At 38.9% G+C, this 25380-nt stretch overlaps 1 protein-coding gene across 1 annotated transcript in view; it reads right to left on the bottom strand.

The window, feature by feature from the left end:
- RELN (reelin) overlaps nucleotides 1-25380 on the bottom strand; it is a 535267-nt gene that overhangs the window by 230460 nt on the left and 279427 nt on the right. The window contains exons 9-10 of the mRNA XM_047850601.1: nucleotides 4030-4126; nucleotides 388-628 (exon numbers count right to left, since the gene is read on the bottom strand). Coding sequence (XP_047706557.1) covers nucleotides 388-628; nucleotides 4030-4126 — 338 coding nt within the window. The remainder of the gene's footprint in view (nucleotides 1-387; nucleotides 629-4029; nucleotides 4127-25380) is intronic.

The raw sequence follows: 25380 nt of genomic DNA, 5'->3' as shown, positions 1-25380 counted from the left end.
GTATATTGTACTTCCAGGGCACTCTAACTTTCCCAGCAAATCATGGTAATGATGTTGTTTTATATGTGTATGTTGACATATCTAACTACCTCCACTAAGTTGACAACCACGTGAAGGGAAGAAACATATCTGCCTTTCTGTGGTTATATTCTCTAGGCTCAGCCAAGGACATGGCACAGTGAGTCCTCAAAGATACTTATTAAATGGATGAGTAAGTGAATGTTTTTGTACCAATGACTCCTCATCCTTAAAAGAGAAGGTAACATAAATAAGAATATTACCTAATCCTTTACCAATGGATTTGGTAAGAATAGTTATCTTTGATTTGATTTATTAATAAGCCTTAGGTCTCAGAGGGGAGGAGAAGAAACAAAAAAGAGCTCAAACCTTAACTGTAGCTCCTGGGAAAAAAAGCCAGTTGCCGGTGTCTACTGGATCAAGACTGTCTTCTAAAATGACTTGTCTGTGAGCTGAGTTGATGATCAGGATGTTATCTAAGGCCCAGCAGGCTTCATACACCTCGCCTACATGCAGACTTTCCTGCTTCCACTGAAACTGGACGTTCTCCCCTTTGGCGTCTTCAGGAAGGTAGAGGATATGGATGATTGTGCTGATGTTGGAAGGGGCTCTGGAACAGATGGTGAGATGGGAATTGGTGCCATACAATAGAGTGCCATATAATAAATGAAACATCAAGTTCAACAGTATCCATTTTTTTCTTTCTTATAGATCAATTTTTTAAATTAAGATTGTAGTTTCATTATCTCAACATTATATATATTACAGATTAAATACTCATCATTCCCACAGCCCTTAAATCTTTTGGGATACGCTGATGATTAAGATGTCCATATTAAGTGGTGACAGTTTTAACATCAAATGTCTTCAAGAGCTTTACTTTCTTTAAATTTTATTTTCAGTTAGTTAACATACAGTGCAAGGTTGGTTTCAGGAGAGTTCAGAGATTCATCACTCACAGACAGCACCCAGTGCTCATCACAAGTGCTCTGCTGATACCCATCCCCCACCCACTGCCCTCCATCAACCCTTAGTTTGTTCTCTATCATGAAGAGTCGCTCGTGGTTTGTTTCTCTTCTCTTCTCTTTTTTCCCCCTCCCTCCCATATGTTCATCTGTTTTGTTTCTTAAATTCCACATACACGTGAAGTCATATAGTATTCGTCTTTCTCTGATTGACTTATTTTGCTTAGCATAATACATTCTAGTATAGCCAAACTATGGAGAGCTTTAATTAAAAAAAAATTATTTTTAATTTACATCCAAATTAGTTAGCATATTGTGCAACAATGATTTCAGGAGTAGATTCCCTAATGTCCTCTACCCATTTAGCCCATCCCCCTCCCACAACCCCTCCAGTAACCCTCTGTTTGTTCTCCATATTTAAGAGTCTCTTCTGTTTTGTCCCCTTCCCTGTTTTTATATTATTTTTGCTTCCCTTCCCTTATGTTGGAGAGCTTTACTTTTAACAAAAGGCAGACACTGAGTGCATTCAAGTAAGCCAGTAAAGGAATAATGGAAGAGAAAATGGCACACGCTTCTATGGTGCCTACAAAAAAAAGTGTTCCCAGCACAGTTTTTTTCATGTGGTAGACACTAAATGTTCAATAATTCAAATAATCTCACAGTTTATTTTGTTTGATACTAAAAAAATGAGAAAAAACAATAAAAGTATTTTCTTAATTTTGATTCTTACCTTGAAATTTTCTATCAATCAGAGACCACTGTGTGTTGTTTTATAAGTCTTTGCCTGGTATTATTTTATATCTAATAATCATATACATTTTTATTTGTTTTGTCTATATGAATGTGAGATTTTTCCATGAAAACTAATTGCTCTATAATTCTTCACAATGTCATGCAGATCAGTCTTTAAAAGCTTGATATAATTCAGGGCGCCTGGGTGGCGCAGTCGGTTAAGCGTCCGACTTCAGCCAGGTCACGATCTCGCGGGGTCCGTGAGTTCGAGCCCCGCGTCGGGCTCTGGGCTGATGGCTCAGAGCCTGGAGCCTGTTTCCTATTCTGTGTCTCCCTCTCTCTCTGCCCCTCCCCCGTTCATGCTCTGTCTCTCTCTGTCCCAAAAATAAAAATAAAAACGTTGAAGAAAAAAAAAATTAAAAGCTTGATATAATTTAACATGATTTTTACCATATATCTGTTAGAATCCAGGCCCTTCTGCTATATGATAAAAGTACTTTTATTAAACATTTTATTCTACCAAAGTAGAAACCTGCTATAGTAAAAATGATTGCTTTTAGCTAAGATTAAAAGTGGTACTAAACTGCAAACTAGTGGTACCCTGGGCTTACTTTAAATTAGTTTTGAAAGGACTATAGAAAGGACGTATTTTTCACTTACCATTGAATTACATATATATCCAAAGAATTGTCAGTGTAGGTTATAGATGGTGTACCTTATCTTTGGGGGTAACCAATTGCCTTTTTAAAAAAATATTTCATAATGACTATGTTTTTTGCTTCAGAAAGAACTTAAACCAATGAAAATAGTATATTTTAGTTCTAGGAAGTGATTGAAAACATGTTTACTCTGATCACTAAATGGTACGGAAAATTTGCTTTAATGAGAATGACAGCTTACAGCATGGTCTAAAATTGAAAGTCTTGTTTAGTGAAAAACAGCTGAATGTGATCTTCATATATTGTAATTAAATGTGTACATTCATTATTTGTCATATCAAAAATATGTAGCCCTTTTCCAAAAAGAAATATCTCTGACAATTTACCTAAACTATGATATATAACTATTGGGTAGATAAAAAATGGAGGTATGGAGACAATTTTCAATATTTATGCTGCCTTGCTTAAAGTCATTTATATAAATAAGTATTTAATATGAATTCATTTTAATAACAACTACTAGAAATTAGAAAGAATAGCAAAATGCTGTTATAATATTGGCACAGCATGTCAGAGCTTGGCTTGTGCAGGTACTTATAGATTATATGTTATCCTGCCACAGAGAGAGACAGTTTCTTAAAATGCCTAAGTTAGAATCACTTATCTCAGTTTCTGGTTGAAGTAGATCTTGGACATATGACAATTTATAAATCTGAAATACTACTGGAAACTGTGGGCAGATTAGTTTAGTTTTAAGCACTAAGAACCTAATATTTACAATTCCTCCCTAATAAATCAGAATTGTTCCAACACAGAAATATGGTAAGGAAACTAGCATGTAAAAAAACCTGTACAAGACTGATGGAAAATGTTCTACTTCAGTGGTACTAAGTTAAGAACTAAATCAATCAGGATAACTACTTTATAAAAGTTCAAGGTAGTTTTTTCCTTTAAATATCTTACTAGACCTAAAATTAAGCATCCATTTTGAATGCTGTTTTATGATTCAAGCTCTGCAGAAGTTGTAAGTATCATTTGAGTTTTGCTAACTTAACATTTTTTCAACTCGAGCGAGCTGCTTCTTAAGCATCCTACCTCATTTTCTTATCGAGGGATTTTTTTTTAATGAAAAAAATGTAATAAAATGACCACCAGTTACATCACAATTATGTTAATAGAATTTTAGAACTGGCCTTTGGGAAGCTGGAAGGGAAACGACAGAACTAAACATTCAACGCAAAAGCCCCAGTGGCTATTAACTCATTACCATCACAGACTGGGAGAAATTTAGGTGGTAATCTCATATGGTCCTAGGTCTCCAAACCAGCAACTAGCCAAGCCACCTAGAGAGCTGGGTAATGTTACTTTGTGGAGGGTTCCGTCATAAATGTTATTCTCCCAAATGTGCTTTAACCAAAAATAGTTTGTTATAGCTTCTACTAACCGTGGGAGATTCTGAATGGAAAATGACACTTTTACCAATACTTCTTCAAATAGGGCAGATAATAATATGTGCAGGCATGTAATTCAACATAATTAACAACCAGACTACTTTTAACCATGAAGCATAAATTCGATGGTAGAATGAAGGCAAACAGGGAAGTAGAAATCCACCTACATCAGAATTTATGAAACTACTTTAAATGATAACAAACCTAATTTTCTCAAGCTGAATCCAGTCTGCGGTATTATTCTTGGCATATGACACGATGATGCTGGGGTCTGAGTAACTAAAGCGACATGAACCTGAACCTGTAAAGAGCAATAACAGTAAGTTTCAAAGTTAAAAAAACAGTGTAATTGCATACCATCCTTCCTGATAAATGTGAGATAACTTTGTAACCATTTAAATATTTATTTAATTGCTTCCCCATTCTTCCAATTATGCTGAAATTTCTTGTGATCGGTTCTGATAAATACTATTTGATAAATAACTTTAGGAATCAGGAAAAAGGCAAACAAATTTTTCAGATTTCTTTACAGATACACAAAATTCTAAACTAAGTTACAAAATAAATACTTAGCTCTATGCCAAAAATATCTAAATATTACAGAATGATTAATAATGCCATCGTGGTTCTTGCAAGTTAATATCAATTAATAGTGATTGCATTAAATAGTATATAAGTCATTAAACTGCACGAGGACTAAACACCATTCTTCTTCAGTGTGGGTCTTATTTAAATGATTAGACAGCATATAAGAAACTAAAATCCTGTAAAAATTCAAGTACTAAATGGATGAGAACTGTTAGATATGACTGATACTATTCTACTATAGCCCAACATTAAAGATTTTAAAAGAGAGATGTTATGTCCCATAGCGAACACTTATTTGTCACTATGATTTTCCATATTGGAAATGTGACCAAAGAAAGTTTTTAAAACTCTGACAAGGGTTTGTTTCTACACATTCAATGAATTCATATAATAACACATAGCATAAGTTAGAATTTCAAAGATCTTCTCAGAATACCCGAAACAGCCATGAAAACATATGCCAGAAGTTTCTTGTAACCGAATAGCAGGATTTTTTTCATACCATATTAAAAACAAATGAACCAACAGAAAAATAAATAGTTCAATTTATGTTTCAGTTTTACCCATCTGCTAGAGGAGCCTCAGTTTCAGCAAATGGCATCTGTGGACGGTTTTTACATGTGTAGTTCTCAGGAGTTCCAAGCTTTAATAGACTCATTTATTTTATTTCAGTGGTGTTTAGTACAACATCAGTTAGTCTGCAATCGCCAAAGCTGGCAATGTGCTAAAAGGCCAAACGGCAGTTTTCCCAGATTTGTTCTCACGGCCAAAATGTGGGTGCAAGAAAGGGTATTCAGAGGACAGCTACCCGGCAACCCTAAGCTCAAACAGAAGCCCACCTTATGCGCTTCTCATCACTCCTAAATCTTACCTTTCATAAGCAGCTGCTTAAAGTAAATATCAAGTTGTGAGGCTGGAATTGGAAGCGGCCAGGATTATGTGGGACAAACTTCCATACAAACAAGAATAGGGACTGGCAGAAAATCTGTTTATTTCAAAACAAAGTTCAAATCAGCCTAAAGAATTTAAATGGTATTTATGTGCCTCCTTCATGTTGTATACACCATAAGCTCTTAAGAGCAAATGTGTCAGAGGTGCATCCCTGAAAAAGGAACGGGTAGAACAAATGATAATCAAAAATGTGCCTTACAGGAGGCAATTCCTTGCAAATTGTTTACAAATGAAGAGAGAAGGAAAGCTGGTAAACATCAGAATAAAAACGTGTCCAAATAGGTCTTCTCTCCCCATCTCCTTACGCCACCATCTCAATGTGGCGAAATTTAGTTTATGATGTACCCATAAAACACAAAGGCACCTGGCAGGTGAATCACTTTTCCTCAGCCACTTAGTCATTAAATTCTTTCATATCTAAAATATCAATACTTTTATGAATCCATCTTCTCCTTGCTGTTGTCAATAGACCCTCATTAGCTCTTGCCAGGACTCTGCAGTAGTGATTAGTTAGCCTCCCTGTCTCCAGCCTCACGTGTCCTTACCCAGCCACATTGTTGCCAGTGCTCTTCCTACAAGTAAACTGAATCCGGTTACCTCTCCGCTTATAATCCTTCAGCAGTTCCTCATTAGGGAACCCACCCCCTGGTGGGAGAAAGATGCACAGTTCCTAGAGACCAAACATGTACCCTGGAGAACAGAACTAGCCCTGGTCACTGGAAAGGGTTCCCACGTGAAAAGATGGTCAAACACGGAAAGGAACTCCAACATGGGGATAGACAACTGGAAACTGGGACTGGGGAATGGGGGATGGGGGATGAGGGGCCAGGCAGAGAAGAGGTGCTGCCCAAGACCAGGGAACTGAAGAGGGAGAGCCTGAGCTGGAAGAAGTATCCCCAAGAGAACCAGTCAGCTCTGGATATCTGCCTCATTCTGAGGCCACCCCCACCAAACTCTCATTCCAAATGGTGCCAGTCTAGGGGCACCTGGGTGGCTCAGTTGGTTAAGTGTCCGACTTCAGCTCAGGTCATGATCTCGTGGGTTCGAGCGACGCATCAGGCTCTGCGTTGAAAGCTTGGAGCCTGGAGCCTGCTTTGGATTCTGTGTCTCCCTCTCTGTCCCTCCACTGCTCGTGCTTTGTCTCTGTCTCTGTCTCTGTCTCTGTCTCTGTCTCTCTCTCTCAAAAATAAACAAACACTAAAAAATATTTTTTTAAATGGTACCAGTCCAACGAGTAAACAATTTCCCACTCCCACTCTGAGTGTACTTGTTCACCATATATTGGGTACAATTTTTCTTCACAGAAACCCTTCTGAATTACAACCCCACCGTCACATAGCCTTCAGCCCGCAGAATAAGATTTTCACTGCCCAGACTGACAATGGTTACTTGACTCTGGGATGAGGGGAAGAAAGAGTTCATCAGTGTCCATGTGCACAGGTGGGTAATACCACCCCCAACCCCCTGCTCCCATCCGCTGTGGTGCCGAGCTATCATACCTCAAAGCACCTTTTACACAGTGAAGAGACAGTAATAACCAGGCGCCACCTGCAGCAGGTACCTCTTTCTTTCCCCTCTTAAATCAAAGATCTTTAATTGCCAACACTGAAATTTAAAATCGGAAAGGAAAGACAAACTCAAATGTCAAATGCAAAATAACCTCTTCTTACAGATCTATTTTCTCCCCTTCAGATCCCTTCCAATGTAATCCTTCACTCTAATGTAGCAAATCTGCAAGGATTTAAAGAACAGCGGAAAGAGGGAAGATAATTCAGGATCATGGTTATACAAGTATGGTCTGAGAGCCACTGATGGACTTTAGCTGGTCTAAAAACCCAAACATTTTTGGGGTGCCTGAGTGGCTCAGTTGGTTGAGCATCCAACTCTTGATATCAGCTCAGGTCAAGATCTCATGATGAAGGGCGCCTGGGTGGCTCAGTCAGTTAAGCGTCTGACTTTGGCTCACATCACAATCTCACGGTTCATGGGTTTGAACCCTGCATTGGGCTCTGTGCTGACAACTCAGAGCCTGGAGCCTGCTTCAGAATTTGTGTCTCCCTCTCTCTCTGCCCCTCTCCTGCTCACACTCTATCTCTAGCTCTCTCAAAAATAAGTAAACATTAAAAAAATTAAAGAAAAAAAATAATCTCACGATGAGATGGAGACCATGTTGGACTCTGTGCTGACAGCATGGAGCCTACTTCGGATTCTCTCTCTCTGCCCCTCCCCCCAGCTAATGTGCATGCATGCATGTGCTCTCTCAATCTCTCTCTCTCCCATAAAAAAAAAAAACCCAAATACTTTATTTGGTTCTTGACAGGCAAATGAGGACAGTCCGTATATTTTCATTTCTGTCCACAGCAAGGGTACAAGTAACCTACAGAATGATTAAGCGTTCCTGAAGTTTTGTGTTCAAAAATAAAATTAGTGAAATTTTAGGAATTATGGAGGATCCCAATTCAACAGTCTAAGAAATCTGGCTCTCATGTAGAGCTACACATACAAAAATTACTGAAATGCCCACAGTTTCGGGGAGGACAGGATATTTTGTGTTAAAGGCACTTCCATCAATGTTGTTTCCAGTTGGCCTTGGTTGTCAAGTCTTGATTTTAAATTGACAAATAAATTGATAAAGGATAAATATAAACCTACAGTTATTTACGGTAGCTTTCATTTACATCGTTATTGGTTATTTAGTCAACCCCACAGCAGACAGTGATGGATATTTTTCACCAAAAACGTTTCTAGTCTAGTATTGTCTTAAATTTTGTCCTATGGCTTAAGAAATATATGCACTGAAATATAAATAGAAGCCATCTTCCCTGCTTTGCTAAAGCAGATAGCTACATTATGCCCTGAAACTGCCTTGCAATAAAACACTTCACTAATGATGTCCTGGATTTGTGCTATTGACTTCGTGCACAGGCCTTTGTGCTTTTTTAATAACTTGCTTTGTATTATCAAGTTAATATAAAAATACTGGGTAATTTTTTTTTTAATTTTTCAGAATTTTAACATAAAATCTTAAGTCTGAGCTCATTCTTATTAGGTTAATAGTGCAATACATGTAGTGAAGAAAACCAGAAACACAGAGAGTAATGCCCTCATCTTTTTGCCCACAAATGTGTATGTATCATATTCTCTACCCATCATACCAGTGTTTTCTGCTTTCCTCCTGTTCTGGGGGAGGAAGTGTTTCTATTCTAACCAATGTGATCTTCCTCATATGGCCTAGATCCCATCTCCTCTTGCTCCTTGAAATTTCCCCTTTCTTTTTCCTGCATCATTCATCTCTCCCCCTGAGTTTCCTGGGTCATTTCTATCGTCATATAAATATCATCGAAACATACAAAGCACCTCCCATCTTTAAAAAAAAAAAGACTTTCTTGGGTGCCTGGGTGGCTCAGTCTGTTAAGCATCTGACTCTTGATCTTGGTTCAGGTCATGATTTCATGCTTCATGAGTTTGAGCCCCACATTGGGCTCTATGCTGACAGCGCGGAGCCTGCTTGGGATTCTCTGTTTCCCTCTCTTTTTGCCCCCACTTCAAAAATGAATAAACACTTGGGGCGCCTGGGTGGCTCAGTCAGTTAAGCGTCCAACTTCGGCTCAGGTTGTGATCTCGTGGTCTGTGAGTTCGAGCCCTGCACTGGGCTCTGTGCTGACAGCTCAGAGCCTGGAGCCTGTTACAGGTTCTGTGTCTCCCTCTCTCTGACCCTCCCCCATTCATGCTCTGTCTCTCTCTGTCTCAAAAATAAATAAACATTAAAAAAATTTTTTAAATAAATAAATACTTAAAAAAAACACTTTCTTGATGTCACCCCTCCTTCTGCTCCTTCCCATTCTATTTTTGTTCCCCTGAACAGCAAAACTCAAAGGGGTTATCCAGTGATGGTCAATAAATCTTCACATCCTATTCTCTTTTGCCACCCAGACAGGTTTCTACTGAAACTACGCTTGGTTAGGTCACTGGCGGATGGATGTTGCCAAATTAACAGATCCCAATTTCAAGTTACTTTACTTCTCAGGAGGATTTGTCACAGTCGATCTCTCCCTTTTTCTTGGATACTTTCTTCCCTTGGGTTCCACCACCTTCTCAATTTTTCTGCTGCATCACTGGCTGCTGCTTCTCAGTCTCCTTCATTTCCCATCTCCTTCCTGACCTCAAACTATTTTAGTGCTTTTCTCTTCTCTTACCTACACCACCTCCTTTGATGGTCTTTCCCGCTTTCAGAGCTTTAAATAACATCTACAACAGATAATACCTAGGATTGTATCTCCCATGAGACTCATGCTTGCAAATCCAAACTGCCGTTTATCATTCCTAATGAATATCTCAAACTCATTAAGTCAAAACCGGAAGTACTGGTGTTCCACCTCCTGAATAGCCACTAGTCTTTCCATTTCAAATGATACCACACCAGATGCTCAAACAAACAAATGAACAAAAAAAAACCCCTAGGAGTCATCTTTGATTCCTCCTTTTGCCTCACTTCCCATTTCAGCCCATCTGACTGTGCTGGGAGTTCTGCCTCCAAAATACTGTTCAGCTTATGTCCCTCTCTATTGCTAACACCTCTATCAAGTCATAAACATGTCTTGATGGTTTTCTTGCTCCCCTTTTATCCTCCTGTGATCCATCATCCACACAGCAATTAGGGGGTACAGAGTAGTCTTTTGGGGCACCTGGGTGGGTCAGTCAGTTAAGCGTCCAACTCTTTTTGTTTCTTAATTTTTTTAAACATTTATTTATTTTTGAGAGAGAGACAGAGAGAGACAGAGAGAGAGAGAGAGAGAGAGAGAGAGAGAGAGAAAGGGAGGCAGATAGAGGGAGACACAGAATCTGAAGCAGACTCCAGGCTCTGAGCTGTCAGCACAGAGCCCGACACAGGGTTCCAATTTAGGAACTGTGAGATTATGACCTGAGCCAAAGTTGACGCTTAATTGACTGAGCCACCCAGGTGCCCTGAGTCCAACTCTTGATTTCAGCTCAAGTCATGATTTCACAGTCATGAGATCCAGCCCCATTTCCAGCTCCATGGTGGGTGTGGAGCCTGTTAAGGATTTTCCCTCTATGCCCCTCCCCTGCTCACATGGGCAATCTCTACCTCTCTCTCTCTCTCTCTCTCTCTCTCTCTCTGTCTCTCTCTCTCTCAAACAAAACAAAAACAGAGGAGTCTTTTAAAATTTTTTGACATTCTATTCCCTGCTTCAAAACCTCTCAAGGCTTCTCAGCACACTAGGAACGAAAGGATGAGCTCCTCACCATGATACACAAAAATCCTTGGTGATCTGCAGTCTTGTACATCTTAGATCATCCCTTGTACCATACTGCCTCTCATTTACTACATTCAAGCCATAAAGTGCCCTGGACTTTCTTTCTCTTCCCTGAACACTCCATCCCAGGGCTTCTGTGCTCCTTCACTTTGTCAATTTCCTCACACCCTACTGTCTCCTCGTTCCATTCATATCTTTCCCGACTGGTTCCCTCCTCTCCCTCAGGTATCTGTGCAAATATCACCTCCTCAAAGAAGCCTTCCCTGAGCACTCAATCTGAAGAGGTCTATCCCAATCGCCAACCTCCATTTTATCACTCAGTTTTGTATTATTCATAGTACCACCAGTATTTACATTTATTGTTTATTTAATTATTTACTGGCTCATCGTCCATATCCTGTTAGGATGCAAGTTCCAGAGTAGGAACTATGTGTGCCCATTACTTATGTCCCTAGTACCCGCAACAGCGCTTGGTACACAGTAGGAGCTCTATAAATTCTGGCTGGATCACAAAGAAGTTTGGCGTAATGTTTTTACTTCAAATTCTCCATTTCTTCCTTTTTACTGAGTGGAGTTTCTAGTGAAAAAGGGTACTGTAACAGTAGATGAGACTTAAGGACTTTTGACTTGCCTGAAAGAGTCAAAGTATAAAGAGACTCGACAGCATACTTTAGAATATCTATATTGCGTACTTCCTCACCACAGATTAACTGGTAGTGCTGTATAGTCAACAGGGTAATAATTCCCACAAATTAATTAGAAAATGCCCTAAGATGACTTAAACGGTTCCATAATCCAGTCTGCTTTCAGAATAAAAATATCAGAGACAAATTACACCAGTAATTATGGCACATTTTTATCAGCCAGATAAAGTAATGTGAAGAACAATGACAGCCAGATGAATGATTTTGCTTATTAGTAAAGTCTTATTATAATGGCCCAGCAAAATTGAAAACGAGCAATTTGCAAAGTCATACAAGGTAGTCATAAGCCACACAGAATATCACCCCCAAGGCACGAGTTCTGATCTCCCCATCAGGAATCATTTTCTACTGTATTAAAAAGTTTCTCAAATGCAATATCTTCTTGATTGTGGCATTATCTTGTCTCTTTAAGTTGATTTGTTTTGTTTCTGTTGAAACAAATTCTGTTGAATATTTGAATAGATTAACACACTGGTCTAAGGGGAAAAAAACACTTTTACATTTAGGAAGAAACTTAAGACAATTGTAACCTTATAGAAAAATGTTACTTTTCTTTAAAGTTTATTTGTTTATTTAAGTAATCTCTACACCCAATATGGGGCTTGAACTCATGACCCCAAGATCAAGAGTCACATGTTCTCGGGGCGCCTGAGTGGCTCAGTTGATTAAGCGTCTGACTTTGGCTCAGGTCATGATTTTGCGGTCTATGGGTTCGAGCCCTGTGTCGGGCTCTGTGCTGATAGCTCAGAGCCTGAAGCCTGCCTCTGAGTCTGTATCCCTCTCTCTCTCTCTGTCTCTTTCTCAAAAATAAACATTAAAAAAATTTTTTTTAAAAAAAGGAGTCACATGTCCTTCTGACTTAACCAGCCAGGCACCCTGAAAAATGTTACTCTTTTTTTCAAAAATTCTTAAATGTTTATTTATTTTTGAGAGAGAGAGAGAGAGAGAGAGAGACAGAGAGAGAGAGAGAGAGAGACCATGACTGGGGTAAGGGCAGAGAGAGAAGGAGACACAGAATCCAAAGCAGGCTCCAGGATCCATGCTGTCAGCATAGAGCCTGATGTGGGGCTTGAACCCATGAACTGTGAGATCATGACCTGAGCTGAAGTCTGACACTTAACCGACTGAGCCACCCAGGCGCCCTGAAAAATGTTACTCTTAATTGTAATGTTATTTAACTGACTGAGCCACCCAGGCACCCCGAAAAATGTTACTCTTAATTGTAATGTTATGGATTGAGAAAATCTTTGATGGTAGGTGCAGGTTAACGTGTCATATAGGTTTAAACATATCTTATTTAATTTGTCTCACATGAGGGAAGTCCACATGATAATAAATTCAATGTTAGCATTACTGATAGTTCTATATAATTTTTTTAGAGTGAAATTTCCTCTGATACAAGCTATCTTTCAGAGAGGAAAGCATGCACAGCAGATAGGAGAGGATGGGGGAGGCAAGCTGCCTAGGCTGCAATCTGGGCTTGGACCCTTCTTAGCTGTGTGACCTTAGGCAAATCTCTTAGCTTTTCTGTGCCCAGTTTCCACATTCGTAAAACATAAATAATAATAGCAATCTCTTCATAGTACTGTTGTGAACAGTAAGGAGTTAACACATGAACAGGGCCTATAAAGCAGTTCTTGGCTCATACTGTTTAAAAGATTTCAGTTATGATTCGATTTTTTTTTTCACTTCACAAATTCATTTATCCTAGAAAAAGGAGCACATTTCTGACCATATTTGTTCACGGGCTAAATATTACATTGAATTGCTCCTTATCAAAGAACTTACAGTGCATTTTTCCTATGGCTTCTTTTATTTTGTGCTATTTCCAGGCTCTTCAGTGGAAATCCTATGCATTCAACATGGAAATAAAAACTGAGACCAAAATGAATAAACTACTTGTTTGTTAGCATCACTGGTAAATGCATGAGTGGGGAAGAGAAGAGTCTACCTGATAAGAAATGAAGGTGCTCTGGGAGAAGGATAGCAAGACAAAGCAGTATAAGCAGATACATTTCCTAAGGGCCACAGAATTGCTGGAGTAGAGTTGAAAACTTGGTTTTACAGTTCCTAGCATCCAAACAAAACAGAAACTCTGATCAGGTAGAGTTTTAGTAGCACTCATCAAGAAAATACATTCTAATAACTCAAGAGAACAATAACGGTTGCTATGAACAGGTAGGTACCACTATGTGCATGCCTACTTTGCAAATGAGGAAACTGAGGCAAAGAGAAGTTGAGAAGTGTACTGGGGGGGGGGTGGTAAATGAAATTCAGAATTAGATAGACCAGAACCCACACTTTTGACCACTTCACTGTACTGCGTTTGGTGAACAAAAACACACTTAAAAACAAACAAACAAAAAACAGTGCTACATTTTCACCTGGTCACAACAGGTTGGGATGGGCTTCTGTACTGCTACTTCTACTCAGGCTTATGACTTGAAACCATAATGGCTGGTCTTTGGTGTAGAGAGAAAAGCCTGAAGGACAGAGCCACCTCTAGCCTAAATATCCCTCCAGTCACCAACTCAGCTCTCAGGTTTTATGGTAGGAGCTGAGTGACACTGCATCTAGAAGAAACATGTTTACTTGGGTGTCATTTCTCTGCAGGTTCCCTAAACATTCCTCCTTTCCCTGCCCTGCGGCCAGCCACCCAAGCCTCTGGACCCTCTTCCTACATATTTATTAAATCTATACGTTTCCTTTACCTTCATCACAGCCTCCTTAGATCACCTCTCACCCCCAAGATCAATGTGATAAACTCCTAACTGGGTTTTCAGAACAAACACAAAGATTAACCTTCTCCCAAAGAGTTTCTTTGTCGTTTGCTTTAAAATCTATACGAAGGCATTTTAAAGAGATTTAAAAAAAACTGCATTCCAAAAAAAGCAATATCCTCACATTTCCCAATTTAGACAATTTTAATTATGTGAAAAGCATGAACCTGATATAATACGGCAACCAGGATTAAATTTAAGATGCCAGGTAATCCACATCTGTATTCTAAGTAACAAATTCTGTAATAACTTGTAAATCTGTTTCTGAAATAATCATTGCCATAGAGAAACCATTAATATTTACAAGTGTCAAACAGTACCTAGTACTTGTTATTTAATAGTGAAAGAATAAAAAGAATGGCAAGGCTTATTTCTCTATGGCTGCTTCCTTTTACTGTTAGAGCCTCATCACTGTAATTCTAAAAAATATTTTATTGTAATCTTAGTCTGATCTATGAATCATTCTCCTCAATTTAAAATTACAACCTAGGGGCACCTGGGTGGCTCCACTGGTTAAGTGTCCAACTTCAGCTCAGGTCGTGATCTCACAGTTCACGAGTTTAAGCCCTGCATGGGGCTCCCTGCTACCGGTGCAGAGACTGCTTGGGATTTTCGCTCTCTCCTCTTTCTCTGCCCCTTCCCCACTCGCACTTTCTCTCTCAACATAAATAAACTTAAAATACAAAAATAAAATAAAATTACAACTGAAATTGGTATCAACTTCTACCCCTGGTTATATTTAAATAGCTCTATCCCTAGTATAATTTAGAAAAAAATAGACAACTAACTTTCCACTTCTGTTACAGGAAGCCAGGCTAAGATGATTCATCTAGCAATCCACCAATTAATTGATGAGTCAACCAATTATCGAAAGTATTTCTTATGTCAGAGATACATGCAAACTCAAAAACCCAGTTAACATTCTTGTGACAAAGTCCCGTTTCTGTTGACTTTGGCTGTCATTTAGGTAACAGTAGGAAATGCATACTCTTTGAACCACCTTTCCCACTTAAGAATATCATTTAGTACATTTATTCAAGGCTCTTGTGGTGACACAATGGCAGTCTGCATGGCTCTTGTGTTGGCTGTTCCTTCTGCCAAGCTGACCCTCTTGCACATTTCAGGCCTCTGTCCAAGGGTTACAGCTCAGAGGCCTTCTCCTAGCCACCTCCAAGAAAATGCTACCCCTCACTTGCTGACCCCTGACTTATTTTTTCATCACATTTATTACTCGCTGACACATTCATTTGTCAGCACCCCCATCAGAATGCCACCTCCACCAGGGCAAATATTTTGTCTTGTAAATCCTGTCTCTCCAGTGCCTTGAGAGCTGCTTCACAGGGAAGAGGAGCTCAGTGAACAGTTGTTGAAAAACATGGTTGAAATAAATCTAGGAAAGAATCTGTTAAATTCCAGGAAGAGAGTCTTTTGGAAATACGATACCATTCTCCTCCTCCTCCTCTTTCTTATCTTTTTAAAAATGTTTTATTTAAAAATTAAATTTTTTTTTCTCACTTTCTCTCCCATGGTTATTTATTTATTTAAAAAATTTGGAGCACCTGGGTGGCTCAGTTGGTTAAGCGTCTGACTACAGCTTAGGTCATGATCTCATAGTTCGTGGGCTTGAGCCCCACACTGGGCTCTGTGCTGACAGCTCAGAGCCTGAAGCCTGCTTCTCTCTCTGCCCCTCCTGCATTCACCCTCTGTCTCTCAAAATAAATAAACATTAAAAAATTTTTAAAAAGTTAAAAATTTATTTAAGTAAATTAATATGCAGTGTTATACTAGTTTTAGGTATACAATATAATGATTCAACAATTCTATACATTACTCAGTGCTCATCATGGTAAATGTACTCTTATTATTATGTCTTTTGTGTGCTTCACAGCAGATTAAGGAGATGGGGTGGACTTACAGCCTCAGTCTATTAGCACAGAGACCGATGCTCTTGTAGGAAGAGCCAGAGGGGCAGCTCGTTTGATCTCCCGTGCTGAGGTTTGTTTGGGTGACAACATTACATGGTTCACTTGATGTCCCTCTATTTAATATCTTTTCCTCATGATAGAACAAGCTACAAGTTTAAGTTAACCATAATTGGTTGAATAAGGATATGGTAAGTACTTTGGTATTTCACTGGGGGCTGCCTTAACTAGAACAGATGCCATCACCATACTTTCAGACAAAGTGTATTCCTAGTTAACACCAGTTCATTCTTGTCACCCAGTCCTAGGATTTAGGACCCCGGTGGGAAGAGAGTCATGAAAATGAATACTCTCACTTTACAAATGAGCTGCCAGAGGTCCAGACAGCCTCCACCACTTGCCTAAGCTTATGTGGCAAGGTCAACTGGCAGGGATGACTGTATGGCCTGACTCCTGAGATTCAGTGCTCTTTTCCCTTCCCTGTTTATACCAACAGCAAAAGTTGTTCATCAATAAAAATGAGTCTTAAGACAAGGAAACATGCTGTATGGTATTAAGAGGGTAAAGAATACATGCTGTAAAATATCTACATTAAAAAAGCATTATTTTGCATTCATGATTTTAAGGACTAATAATTTATTGGGAATCAGAACACTAGCTGCAGCAGTATATAGAAATCTCCATGGGGCATCTGGATGGCTCAGTTGTTGGGCACCTGACTCTCGGTTTCGGCTCAGGTCATGATCTCATAGTTTGTGAGATGGAGCCCCACATCTAGCTCTGTGCTGACAGTGTGGAGCCTGTTTGGGATTCTCTCTCTCCCTCCCTCTCTGTCCCTCCTCTGCTTGTGCTCTTTCTCTCTCTCAAAATAAATAAATAAACCTTAAAAAAAATAAATCTCCATGGTCTTACATAGGAGTTCTGAGATAAGCAAAACAACAGAATATTAAGTAAAGGGAAAGTCTGGAAATGACAATAAGTTTATCAGAATGTAAACAAAGACACATCAAAATAACATATATCAATGTAATGCTCAATTCTAACATGTTAGTGTAGATAGTAACAGTGTAGACAGAAGTAGATTCACTATGAAGCTGATGAAGGTCAACCTTCAGGCCCCCTCCCTTTTGTGAGCAACTTCCAAGGCCCTGGGAGGATCTCTAGTAATGTGCTTACAGGGCCATATTTTATAATACTGGTCAAGACCACCATCTGCATTCTGACTACTCCCTCACCATATTCCCCTCATTTCCGATAGTGTTGGAGTGGCCGTGGCTGCTTTTGAGATTCAGCTAAGGGGAGCTGAGTTTGAAAATAAGGTTATTTTGGTTTAGTGTGATATGGTGATGTACTTACACAGGTTGCTTTCATTTTATAGTGTACACATTCTCAGCATAGAAAGAGCTTCCAGGTATATTCCTTCTGCCTGCTGTGCTGACATACTTAGCATTGTGACTCAAGGACCATGGTGATAAATTCTTTAACAAGTGATGGGAATTCAACAGTAGTTATGCTTAGTGACTATACAAGAAAAAGCCCTGAACTCTTACAGTTCATACCTGAAAGAAGGTAACAATTTTTCAATTTGATAATGATCCTAAACATTTAAATGATGTTATCAATAAGGTGTTGTGAAGGTAAAATGTTAATAATTACCAAAAAACCCCCTCTGAACCACGAAGCTAGAAGCAGAATTATCTTTCTATTCCCTTTATAGAAAATATTATAAATTGTCATTTGAAGAGGTGATTTAAGAATATGCAGCCAGGGGGCACCTGGATGGCTCAGTTGGTTAGGCATCTGACGTAGGCTTTTTCCCATGAGAGAAAAAGAAAGCAAACAACACAGGCATTTTGCCTTACCTTCTACATTAAAAAGTCACCCCCAGGGGGCGCCTGGGTGGCTCAGTCAGTTGAGCTTCCGACTTCGGCTCAGGTCGCGATCTCACGGTTTGTGAGTTTGGGCCCCATGTTGGGCTCTGGGCTGACAGCTCAGAGCCTGAAGCCTGCTTCAGATTCTGTGTCTCCCTCTCTCTCTCTGTCCCTCCCCCGCTTGGGCTTGTCTCTCTCTCTCTCTCTCTCTCAAAAATAAACAGGCATTTTAAAAAAAAGAATATGCAGCCAAAAATTTCAAGGAAAAAAGTATCATAGAGCATTTCATTTAGTTAACAAAGATATTACATTTCTGGATTTGTGATTTTAGAGTATTGTTAGCTTCTAAAAATTTGTAATTTGTTGTGATTTCTTGTCTCATTCTTTTTAAGTTTATTTATTTTGAGAAAGAGAGAAAGCGCACAAGTCAGCGCATGAGCAGAGAGAGAGAGGGAGAGAGAGAATCCCATGCAGGCTCTGTGCTATTAGCAGGGAGCCTGACATGGGCTCAATCCTATGAATCGCAAGATCATAACCTAAGCCAAATTCAAGAGTCGGATGCCCAACTGACTGAGCCACCCAGGCATCCCTTTTTTCTCATTCTAAATAAACATTCACATTTGCATCTAATTTTGAATGTGTAGTGCTGTGTATTTTTCCTTTGAGAGATTCTAGCCTTACCCAAAATTATATAAGCTTCAAATGTAGACTCACACAACCTAGACTCACCCCTGTTCAGAGCAGGTACTTCATTTATGTTCCTTCCTGCATTTCATAAATGTCTTAAATCACAGGTCCTAAAGCACAGAAGTCTAGATTACATAGTTCATTTTCTACTTTGCTTAGCATGGCATATTCAAGCAATAAATGTATTTTAATGCAGGACAGCATTGAAAAAGAGAACAAAAAGTTATCATTTTCTTCTCTATTACTTAAGGCAGATCTGGCTCAATCAAAACATTCTTACCAAGGAAATGATCACATTATAACTGCATTAAGATTGATGGAATGACTTTTAAATAATTGTTTGCTTACACTGGACACACGCCAGTCACTTTTGGCGTATGTTAAAGATGAACCTGAATGAAACCTACCTACAGTAACCTTCAGGAACCTGTAACTTCTGGGCCTTGTTTTCTGGAATATGACTGAGAAAACCTCAAAAAACTGTTAGAGTTCATAATGCCAAGAATACACAAGCCCATGAGCAAATAGCAATTATGTGCTAATGAATGAAACCCCTAGTAAGTGCATTGAAAACCTGTTCATTGCACGATAGCCCATTGAGCATAACATACGTGTGTGGAGGTTACAAATACCTTCTAGGGCCAGGAAATTTCAAAAATTCCTAAATGAACATTTCCATTTCTCCTCATCCCTCTCAGGTGGTTGCCTAAAAAACTAAACAGCTTAAAAAAATAGTTTAATTTGGTATAAAATCAAGGCCACTTAAAAAATAATAATATTCGTAATTTCTACTATGAAGCATTTAAGATTTATTTCCTTCCTCAGGATCACAGCCACACAGGTCCATAATCCCTTGAGGTAAGACAAATTTCAGGATCCAAGTTACTTACTTACATAATTAATTTACGGATGTCAGAAAGGTGATATGCACAACCACATGTTATGCTGCATCCCCAGGCAAGTCTGGGGCAATCCTCTGCAACCAAACACATTAGTATTTCTGCAATGAAATGCATGAAGATCGTGTAAGTCGTATCCATAAAGATTATAAGTAGCTTTAAATTATTTCAAATCAGGACTTGCTGACAGATGAATCCAGGTCACATTAGGCTTTGCCATCATGTAAATTAAAAAAAAAATAGGCGAGTGGTTTTTCCAAGTTTTTTTGTCATTTGGAATTACAGATTAGGGACTGTGAGCCTGCATCTCCAGAAGCTCCCTTTATTTCCTTTTACTCTTAAAGTAGAAGCAAAGTCACATGGTTTTAGTCTCCCAATGCCTGGGCAGTTTTGTTTTTATTTGGTGATGCCCTTCTCCACAAAGCCCAGGACTTCACAAAGTAAATCAGAACAGAAACAATGGAAGGAGCTACTGTCCTCTTGGGAGGCTGCCGCTTTCCTCAAAGCTCTGCCTGAAAAACAAGCTGCCTTTTTAAATGTTGCACAGAGCCCCAGAAGGAGGAAAGAACTGATCTCACAGAATTTATAGAGGGGGCAAAGCACTGCCAGAAATCATGCCTCTGGATAGCAGAGCAGGGCCCATAAATACTGAAGGCTGGAGGAGTATTTGGACGGAGCCCTGCTGAGGATTCCCGCAGCTCAACTGCTGCTGCTGCCATTACTCAAAACTCAGACCTCAGAGACAAGCAGGGCTTCGGGAGCTGCATGTAAACCACAGCATTTGATATAGAAAGATCATAAAGTTATGAAATGGATGTAATCTGGCTACTTAGAACTCCCTGCTATGACCGGTGCAAATCTTAACAGGATCAACCCATCTTCTCATCTTTCCAAGGTAGATAAATGGAAGACAGGACCATTAACTCGAGGTTGTAGTGAATGGAAAGAGAGAAGAGATGAATGGGGAGCTTTTAGAGAAGCTTTTAAAAAGCTAGACACTGTCATTCCCAGGGGATATTACATGTTACTATAGACCAGGGCATTCAAGAAAGGGACTTGCCTCATTCTGTATTGTGACAAATGTGATGAAGAACCTGGAGATACTGGTAAAATAAGCAGTTCTGGCAGTTACCTACCCTTTTCTTGCTAAGAGTGATTTTTGAGGACAGTACTTCTCACTGAGGAGTAAATAATCTCGCTGTCCCCCAAAGCATCAAGAAACACAGTGAAAAGCATATCTGCTATTTTGTAATTCATCTTCTTCAAAATAATTCTGCCAGAAGCAAATCATAGATCATTATTATGCAGATGATCAATATTTCTATAGTTTTACAAAATTCTGTTCAAATATTTTACTGGAGGCAGTTGTGCATGTTAATTTCCAGTAACCACACTAATGTAGAACAATGATTACATTACACTTGGATTTTTATTTCCTTTGTTACTGAGACTGCCAGAAATATCTTAAGGGAATTAGCCCATGACATCAAAATAACCTACTATAAATAGAGCAACATCTTGATAACATGCATAAAAGTACTACTTGATGAATAGTCATTAAATGATGACTCTCAATTTTAGGCACATAATGCTCTAATTTCCAGGATAACTGGTTTAATGTTTCTTAGTTTTCATGTTTGTTTTTTATTTCTCTCCTAGAACAAAAACTTCAACTTTATTACCCTTTATGTACTGTGCATTATGTTTTGTTATGTGGCACATCTATATCTATTTGTTCCATTAGTTTGTAAATTTCGTAAAAATGTAATCATGTTTCTACTCTAGTAGTGAGCTAGCTTCTTGCCTTATAATCTTTGAAACAAATTGTTTTTACTACATATTACCTTCTTGTACATCAGTTGTCCACAGAGTACTTTGGAATGTAGAATTCACGGAAAAGGGGAAAAAATCTACCTGAGAAGATGAGAATTTGGCCCCACGTGGACTATTTTACGAATTCTCAGACCATGGCTAACAGGGATGTTCTCAGTTGAGCCAAGAGTCTCCCCCACTCCTTGGAGGCATCTGGTTAGCTGTTTACCCCATGTCTCGCTGTGGCTATGTCCTGCTGTGTGGGGCTGCTTCAGGCTCTCATAAAGTACAGGCTGGGATCGCCTGGCCTGTGTCTGTACCAAGACAGCAGCTCATGCCTTGCTGAAGTTCAGGGGCTGTAGCCAAAGGGGCAGCAGTCTGATTTGTGGGTAAGAAGCAGGGAAGGAAAAAATGGTTACTGTATCGGATAATGCTTTGTGGCAGCCCTGGGAAGCATCCTGGGGCTTCTCAGTCCCAAATGACAGGGATGAGAATTGTGACTGAAAGGAGCCCACAGATATGACTTTAATTAAGAACGGCTCCATTCCGCATGAGAGGAGATCCTCGAATAACTCTTGGATGTGTCGAGAGCAAAGGAATTCAATTTTGGTAAAATAGGATGACTGAAGTTGAGATAAATTATTATTTTATTAATACAAATTGTCAGCTTAGAGAAATCAACATGTCCAAAATCTTTGATTGTCCCAAAAGATCAATCAGTTAATCAATCACTTGAATATGGAAATAGAGAGTTTATGTCTCCACCTCTATTTTGTCTACCAAAAAATATCCTTTGAGGGGGGATTATTGCATATTTTTAGCTGAAGTAGCGTATTTCAAGGACAGTACTGTTAAGGACCATTATATGGAAGTAAAATGTCCATTTTAAGCATCTACTGAAAACTGATATTAAGGATTAAGGGAGGTCAAATAAAGTACAACAGTAAAAATCCTCAAAAACATTCTGTACTTACACTCAAAACATGTTTCCTTTAAACTCAAAAAACCTCTTCTATGGTGTAGAAAAAGGGCTGGGTTTTAAAAGCAACTCGTCCTTACTTCCTGTTTTGTATTCGTTTATCTTTAGAATGAGGCTACTGGCAATAATTTGTTTTGACCGACTTTGTTAGTAAACAGGCTACTGGATCTACAAACCTTTCTTACTGAATAAATGTGACAGTGTGTGATTTATTGTACTTAATATTTTGCCCCTTAGTCACTTCCTTGGCTGAAATCCCCAAACATCATTAGGTGACTTCTTTCAGTTTATGGCAGATGGACAATGACCACAGGATATAAAATGAACAGCTGTCCTCCTCCCCTTTTGTACCTTTCTCTCTTTAAGTCCTATTCCCATTCTCTCAGTTCCAAAATATTTTTATTTTTTCCTCTTTACTGCCACTCCTATCATGAGAGAGAAAGGAACCAATTCTCTCCCAATTTATGGAATACGATGCTATTTTCAGCCACTTTTGGATGCCCACCCATTTGCAAGTTTCTTCCCAAGCCCATAGCATAGAACTTTCAACAGATCCTATGCTGGGAGAAACATAAGGAAGAGAAATGCAAAATGTGTCAGGCTTTGCCAGGCTCCCTGCCAAACAGCCCTCCTTTTCTCAGGGCCAAGGCCAGACAACCTAGCCCTAGTGCTTAGGTCTGGCTCATTTTCTAGGACTGATCCCCACCTTAGGCAGCAGGTGTTAAGTACTGCCCCTCCCCAACCCCAGCAATTTGAAAATTCAGCATTACCACCCTTGCTGCAATTCTGGCTTTGACCTTGATCTTAAGGTCTTAGAATGGCCTCTGCCTTGTCTCCCTGCAGGCTTCCATGTCTCCAACCTTCATTGTGGTGATTAGCCTCTAAAGCAGTACCACACCTGCTCTTAGCAGTCTCCCTTCCAAATGATAAAGTCCTGCCACTGGACCTCCCTCTGTCTGGATTTTCCAACAGGCTGTGCTCTCACTCTTCTCTGTGGTCTGCACCCATTTCTTGGCTTTTTCTCACACATGGACCCCCCCCCCCAGCCCCCCCACCTATTTGGTAAATAAAGTCCTTGCAGGTTGGGCAGTGTCTTCGGTTTGGCTTTCTCCACAGTGGATGTAGAAACATCACATTATACATAGCATACATCCTAAAGGTCTCTCTGAAAGAAGAATCCTCAGTCAAGTGTCCTTGACTGATTAAAAAAAAAAATGAAGATTGCTGGCTTAGATCACGTTCTAATATTGCCCATGTATTTCATTCAGCATGCTCCCTCACCCCAGCAGTCGAGAATGAGTATAATATTAAGCACCAATGTGGAACATCACTAAATCTCTTTCCTAACCTATGAATTTAATCAAATACAGTCCACAGTGACTTAGTTCTAGTTGTGAGCAAAATTCTGCCCTATGAACAAAGGGGGATACTTGTACACTACTTAGCCCTAAGGGGCTTTAAACATTTAAGCTTTAAAGGGTGAAAGTGGATGTGCAGAAATAACCAATGTATAAATCAAAGCAGAATGAAGTAGGTATCATCAAATATGGAGGAAGTGGAGATTCAGAGATACCAGGTTAGGCCAAGGAGCTTTCAAATGCGAGACCACTTAGTCTATACCAATGATCAATTTCTCACCCTATAGTTTACTGCTTATATCCTTCTACTAGAACAGCACTCGATAAATTTTAGTAGAACATAATTATGAATGAATTACTGATACTTATCTTTTAAGCCTCATCAACGTGAGTGACAAAGAATCAAATATTTCAAAAGGGAAAGGGCACAGTATCTTTCAAACTGTATTTTAATTCACATGATGATAATTATTTAGTTATCAGTTTTAATAATTCAAGAACACTTATAATTAATCTCAACGATCTTTGCCAGAGCCTTATGCTTAGTAGATTTTTACACTGCTTGAGAACACTCCCTCCCTTTTATTACTTAAAATAGGAATGTGGGGTGAGGCGGGATTGAAATCATATAAAGTTTACTTAAGCTGGTCTTTTAAAATATGAAATCCCTGAAAAGGAATAAATCAAGTCCAGGATGAAGAAGCAGGATCACCTGAATCATAATCAGTTCCAAACCTTTACCGAATTTAGATAACACAGAAGTGTTCTATAGATAAAGATTTCAGTTTTTGTCTTAGTGTAGATCTTTGAAGATCTAAAAATCAAGTCATAAACAAGACTTATCTTAACATCTTTTATATTCAAGAATCTAACACTCAAATAAAACATGTTATTTAACCTTAAATGCAGATATATTAAACCAATTTCACCACTTAATTTTTCTAAACTTCTGTTATTTTATTAATATCTGTTTTGAGCTCAAGTCATCAGAGATTTTGTCTCATCCTTAGAGATTATGATTTTAGAAGAGGTTTTCACTATTTCATAATAAATTTCCCAAGGTTTTACTCACTTACCAAGGAGAGTGACTCCTGAAAAAAATGAGAGTCTAATTTAGAAACAGAGCTCAGGAAGCTCACAGAGGAAGTGGGCAAGAATTCCTACCAAGACACGGAGGGCTCGATTTCTCTTCCCTGTGAGTTAGCTGTTCTAAGAGTAGAGAGAGACTTTCTCTGTTGAAAAGAGTTCTGAGTAATTAAGATGTTTATGAATTAGGCTTGAGGGAAAAGCTGCTTCCCTTAGGCTAAATGCAGTACAATACCTCTTACAAGCAGTATTTTATTCACTATAACTGTTTAAGAAAAAATAATGCCAGATCACTTTTCTTTTACAAAGCAATCTTCCAACTCACCAATAAGAGTATCTCTAACTTTTATAATTTTCTAGTTTTTATTTTTCAAAATACGCTCATGCAAAATGAGTAGCTCTCATATATCTGAGACTCTCTGTGGCACATACAGTATATACAAGAACAATTTACTTCTAAGGACATAATCTGTAAATATAAAACATTTATAATTTAATGACTCTCCTCTGTCTTGAGATGGTTAAAAACAAATAAAAAGGCAGTAAAAAAGATGCACACACAAAACCCAAATCTTTAGGATATTCCTAAGTAAAACCAAAGAAAAAAGGTACTAATTTTATAAATTATGAACAAGTAGTAGA

Source organism: Prionailurus viverrinus, chromosome A2 (assembly GCF_022837055.1).
Source record: "Prionailurus viverrinus isolate Anna chromosome A2, UM_Priviv_1.0, whole genome shotgun sequence".
Taxonomy (NCBI): Eukaryota; Metazoa; Chordata; class Mammalia; order Carnivora; family Felidae; genus Prionailurus; species Prionailurus viverrinus.
This window is presented reverse-complemented; position numbering and strand designations above follow the sequence as displayed.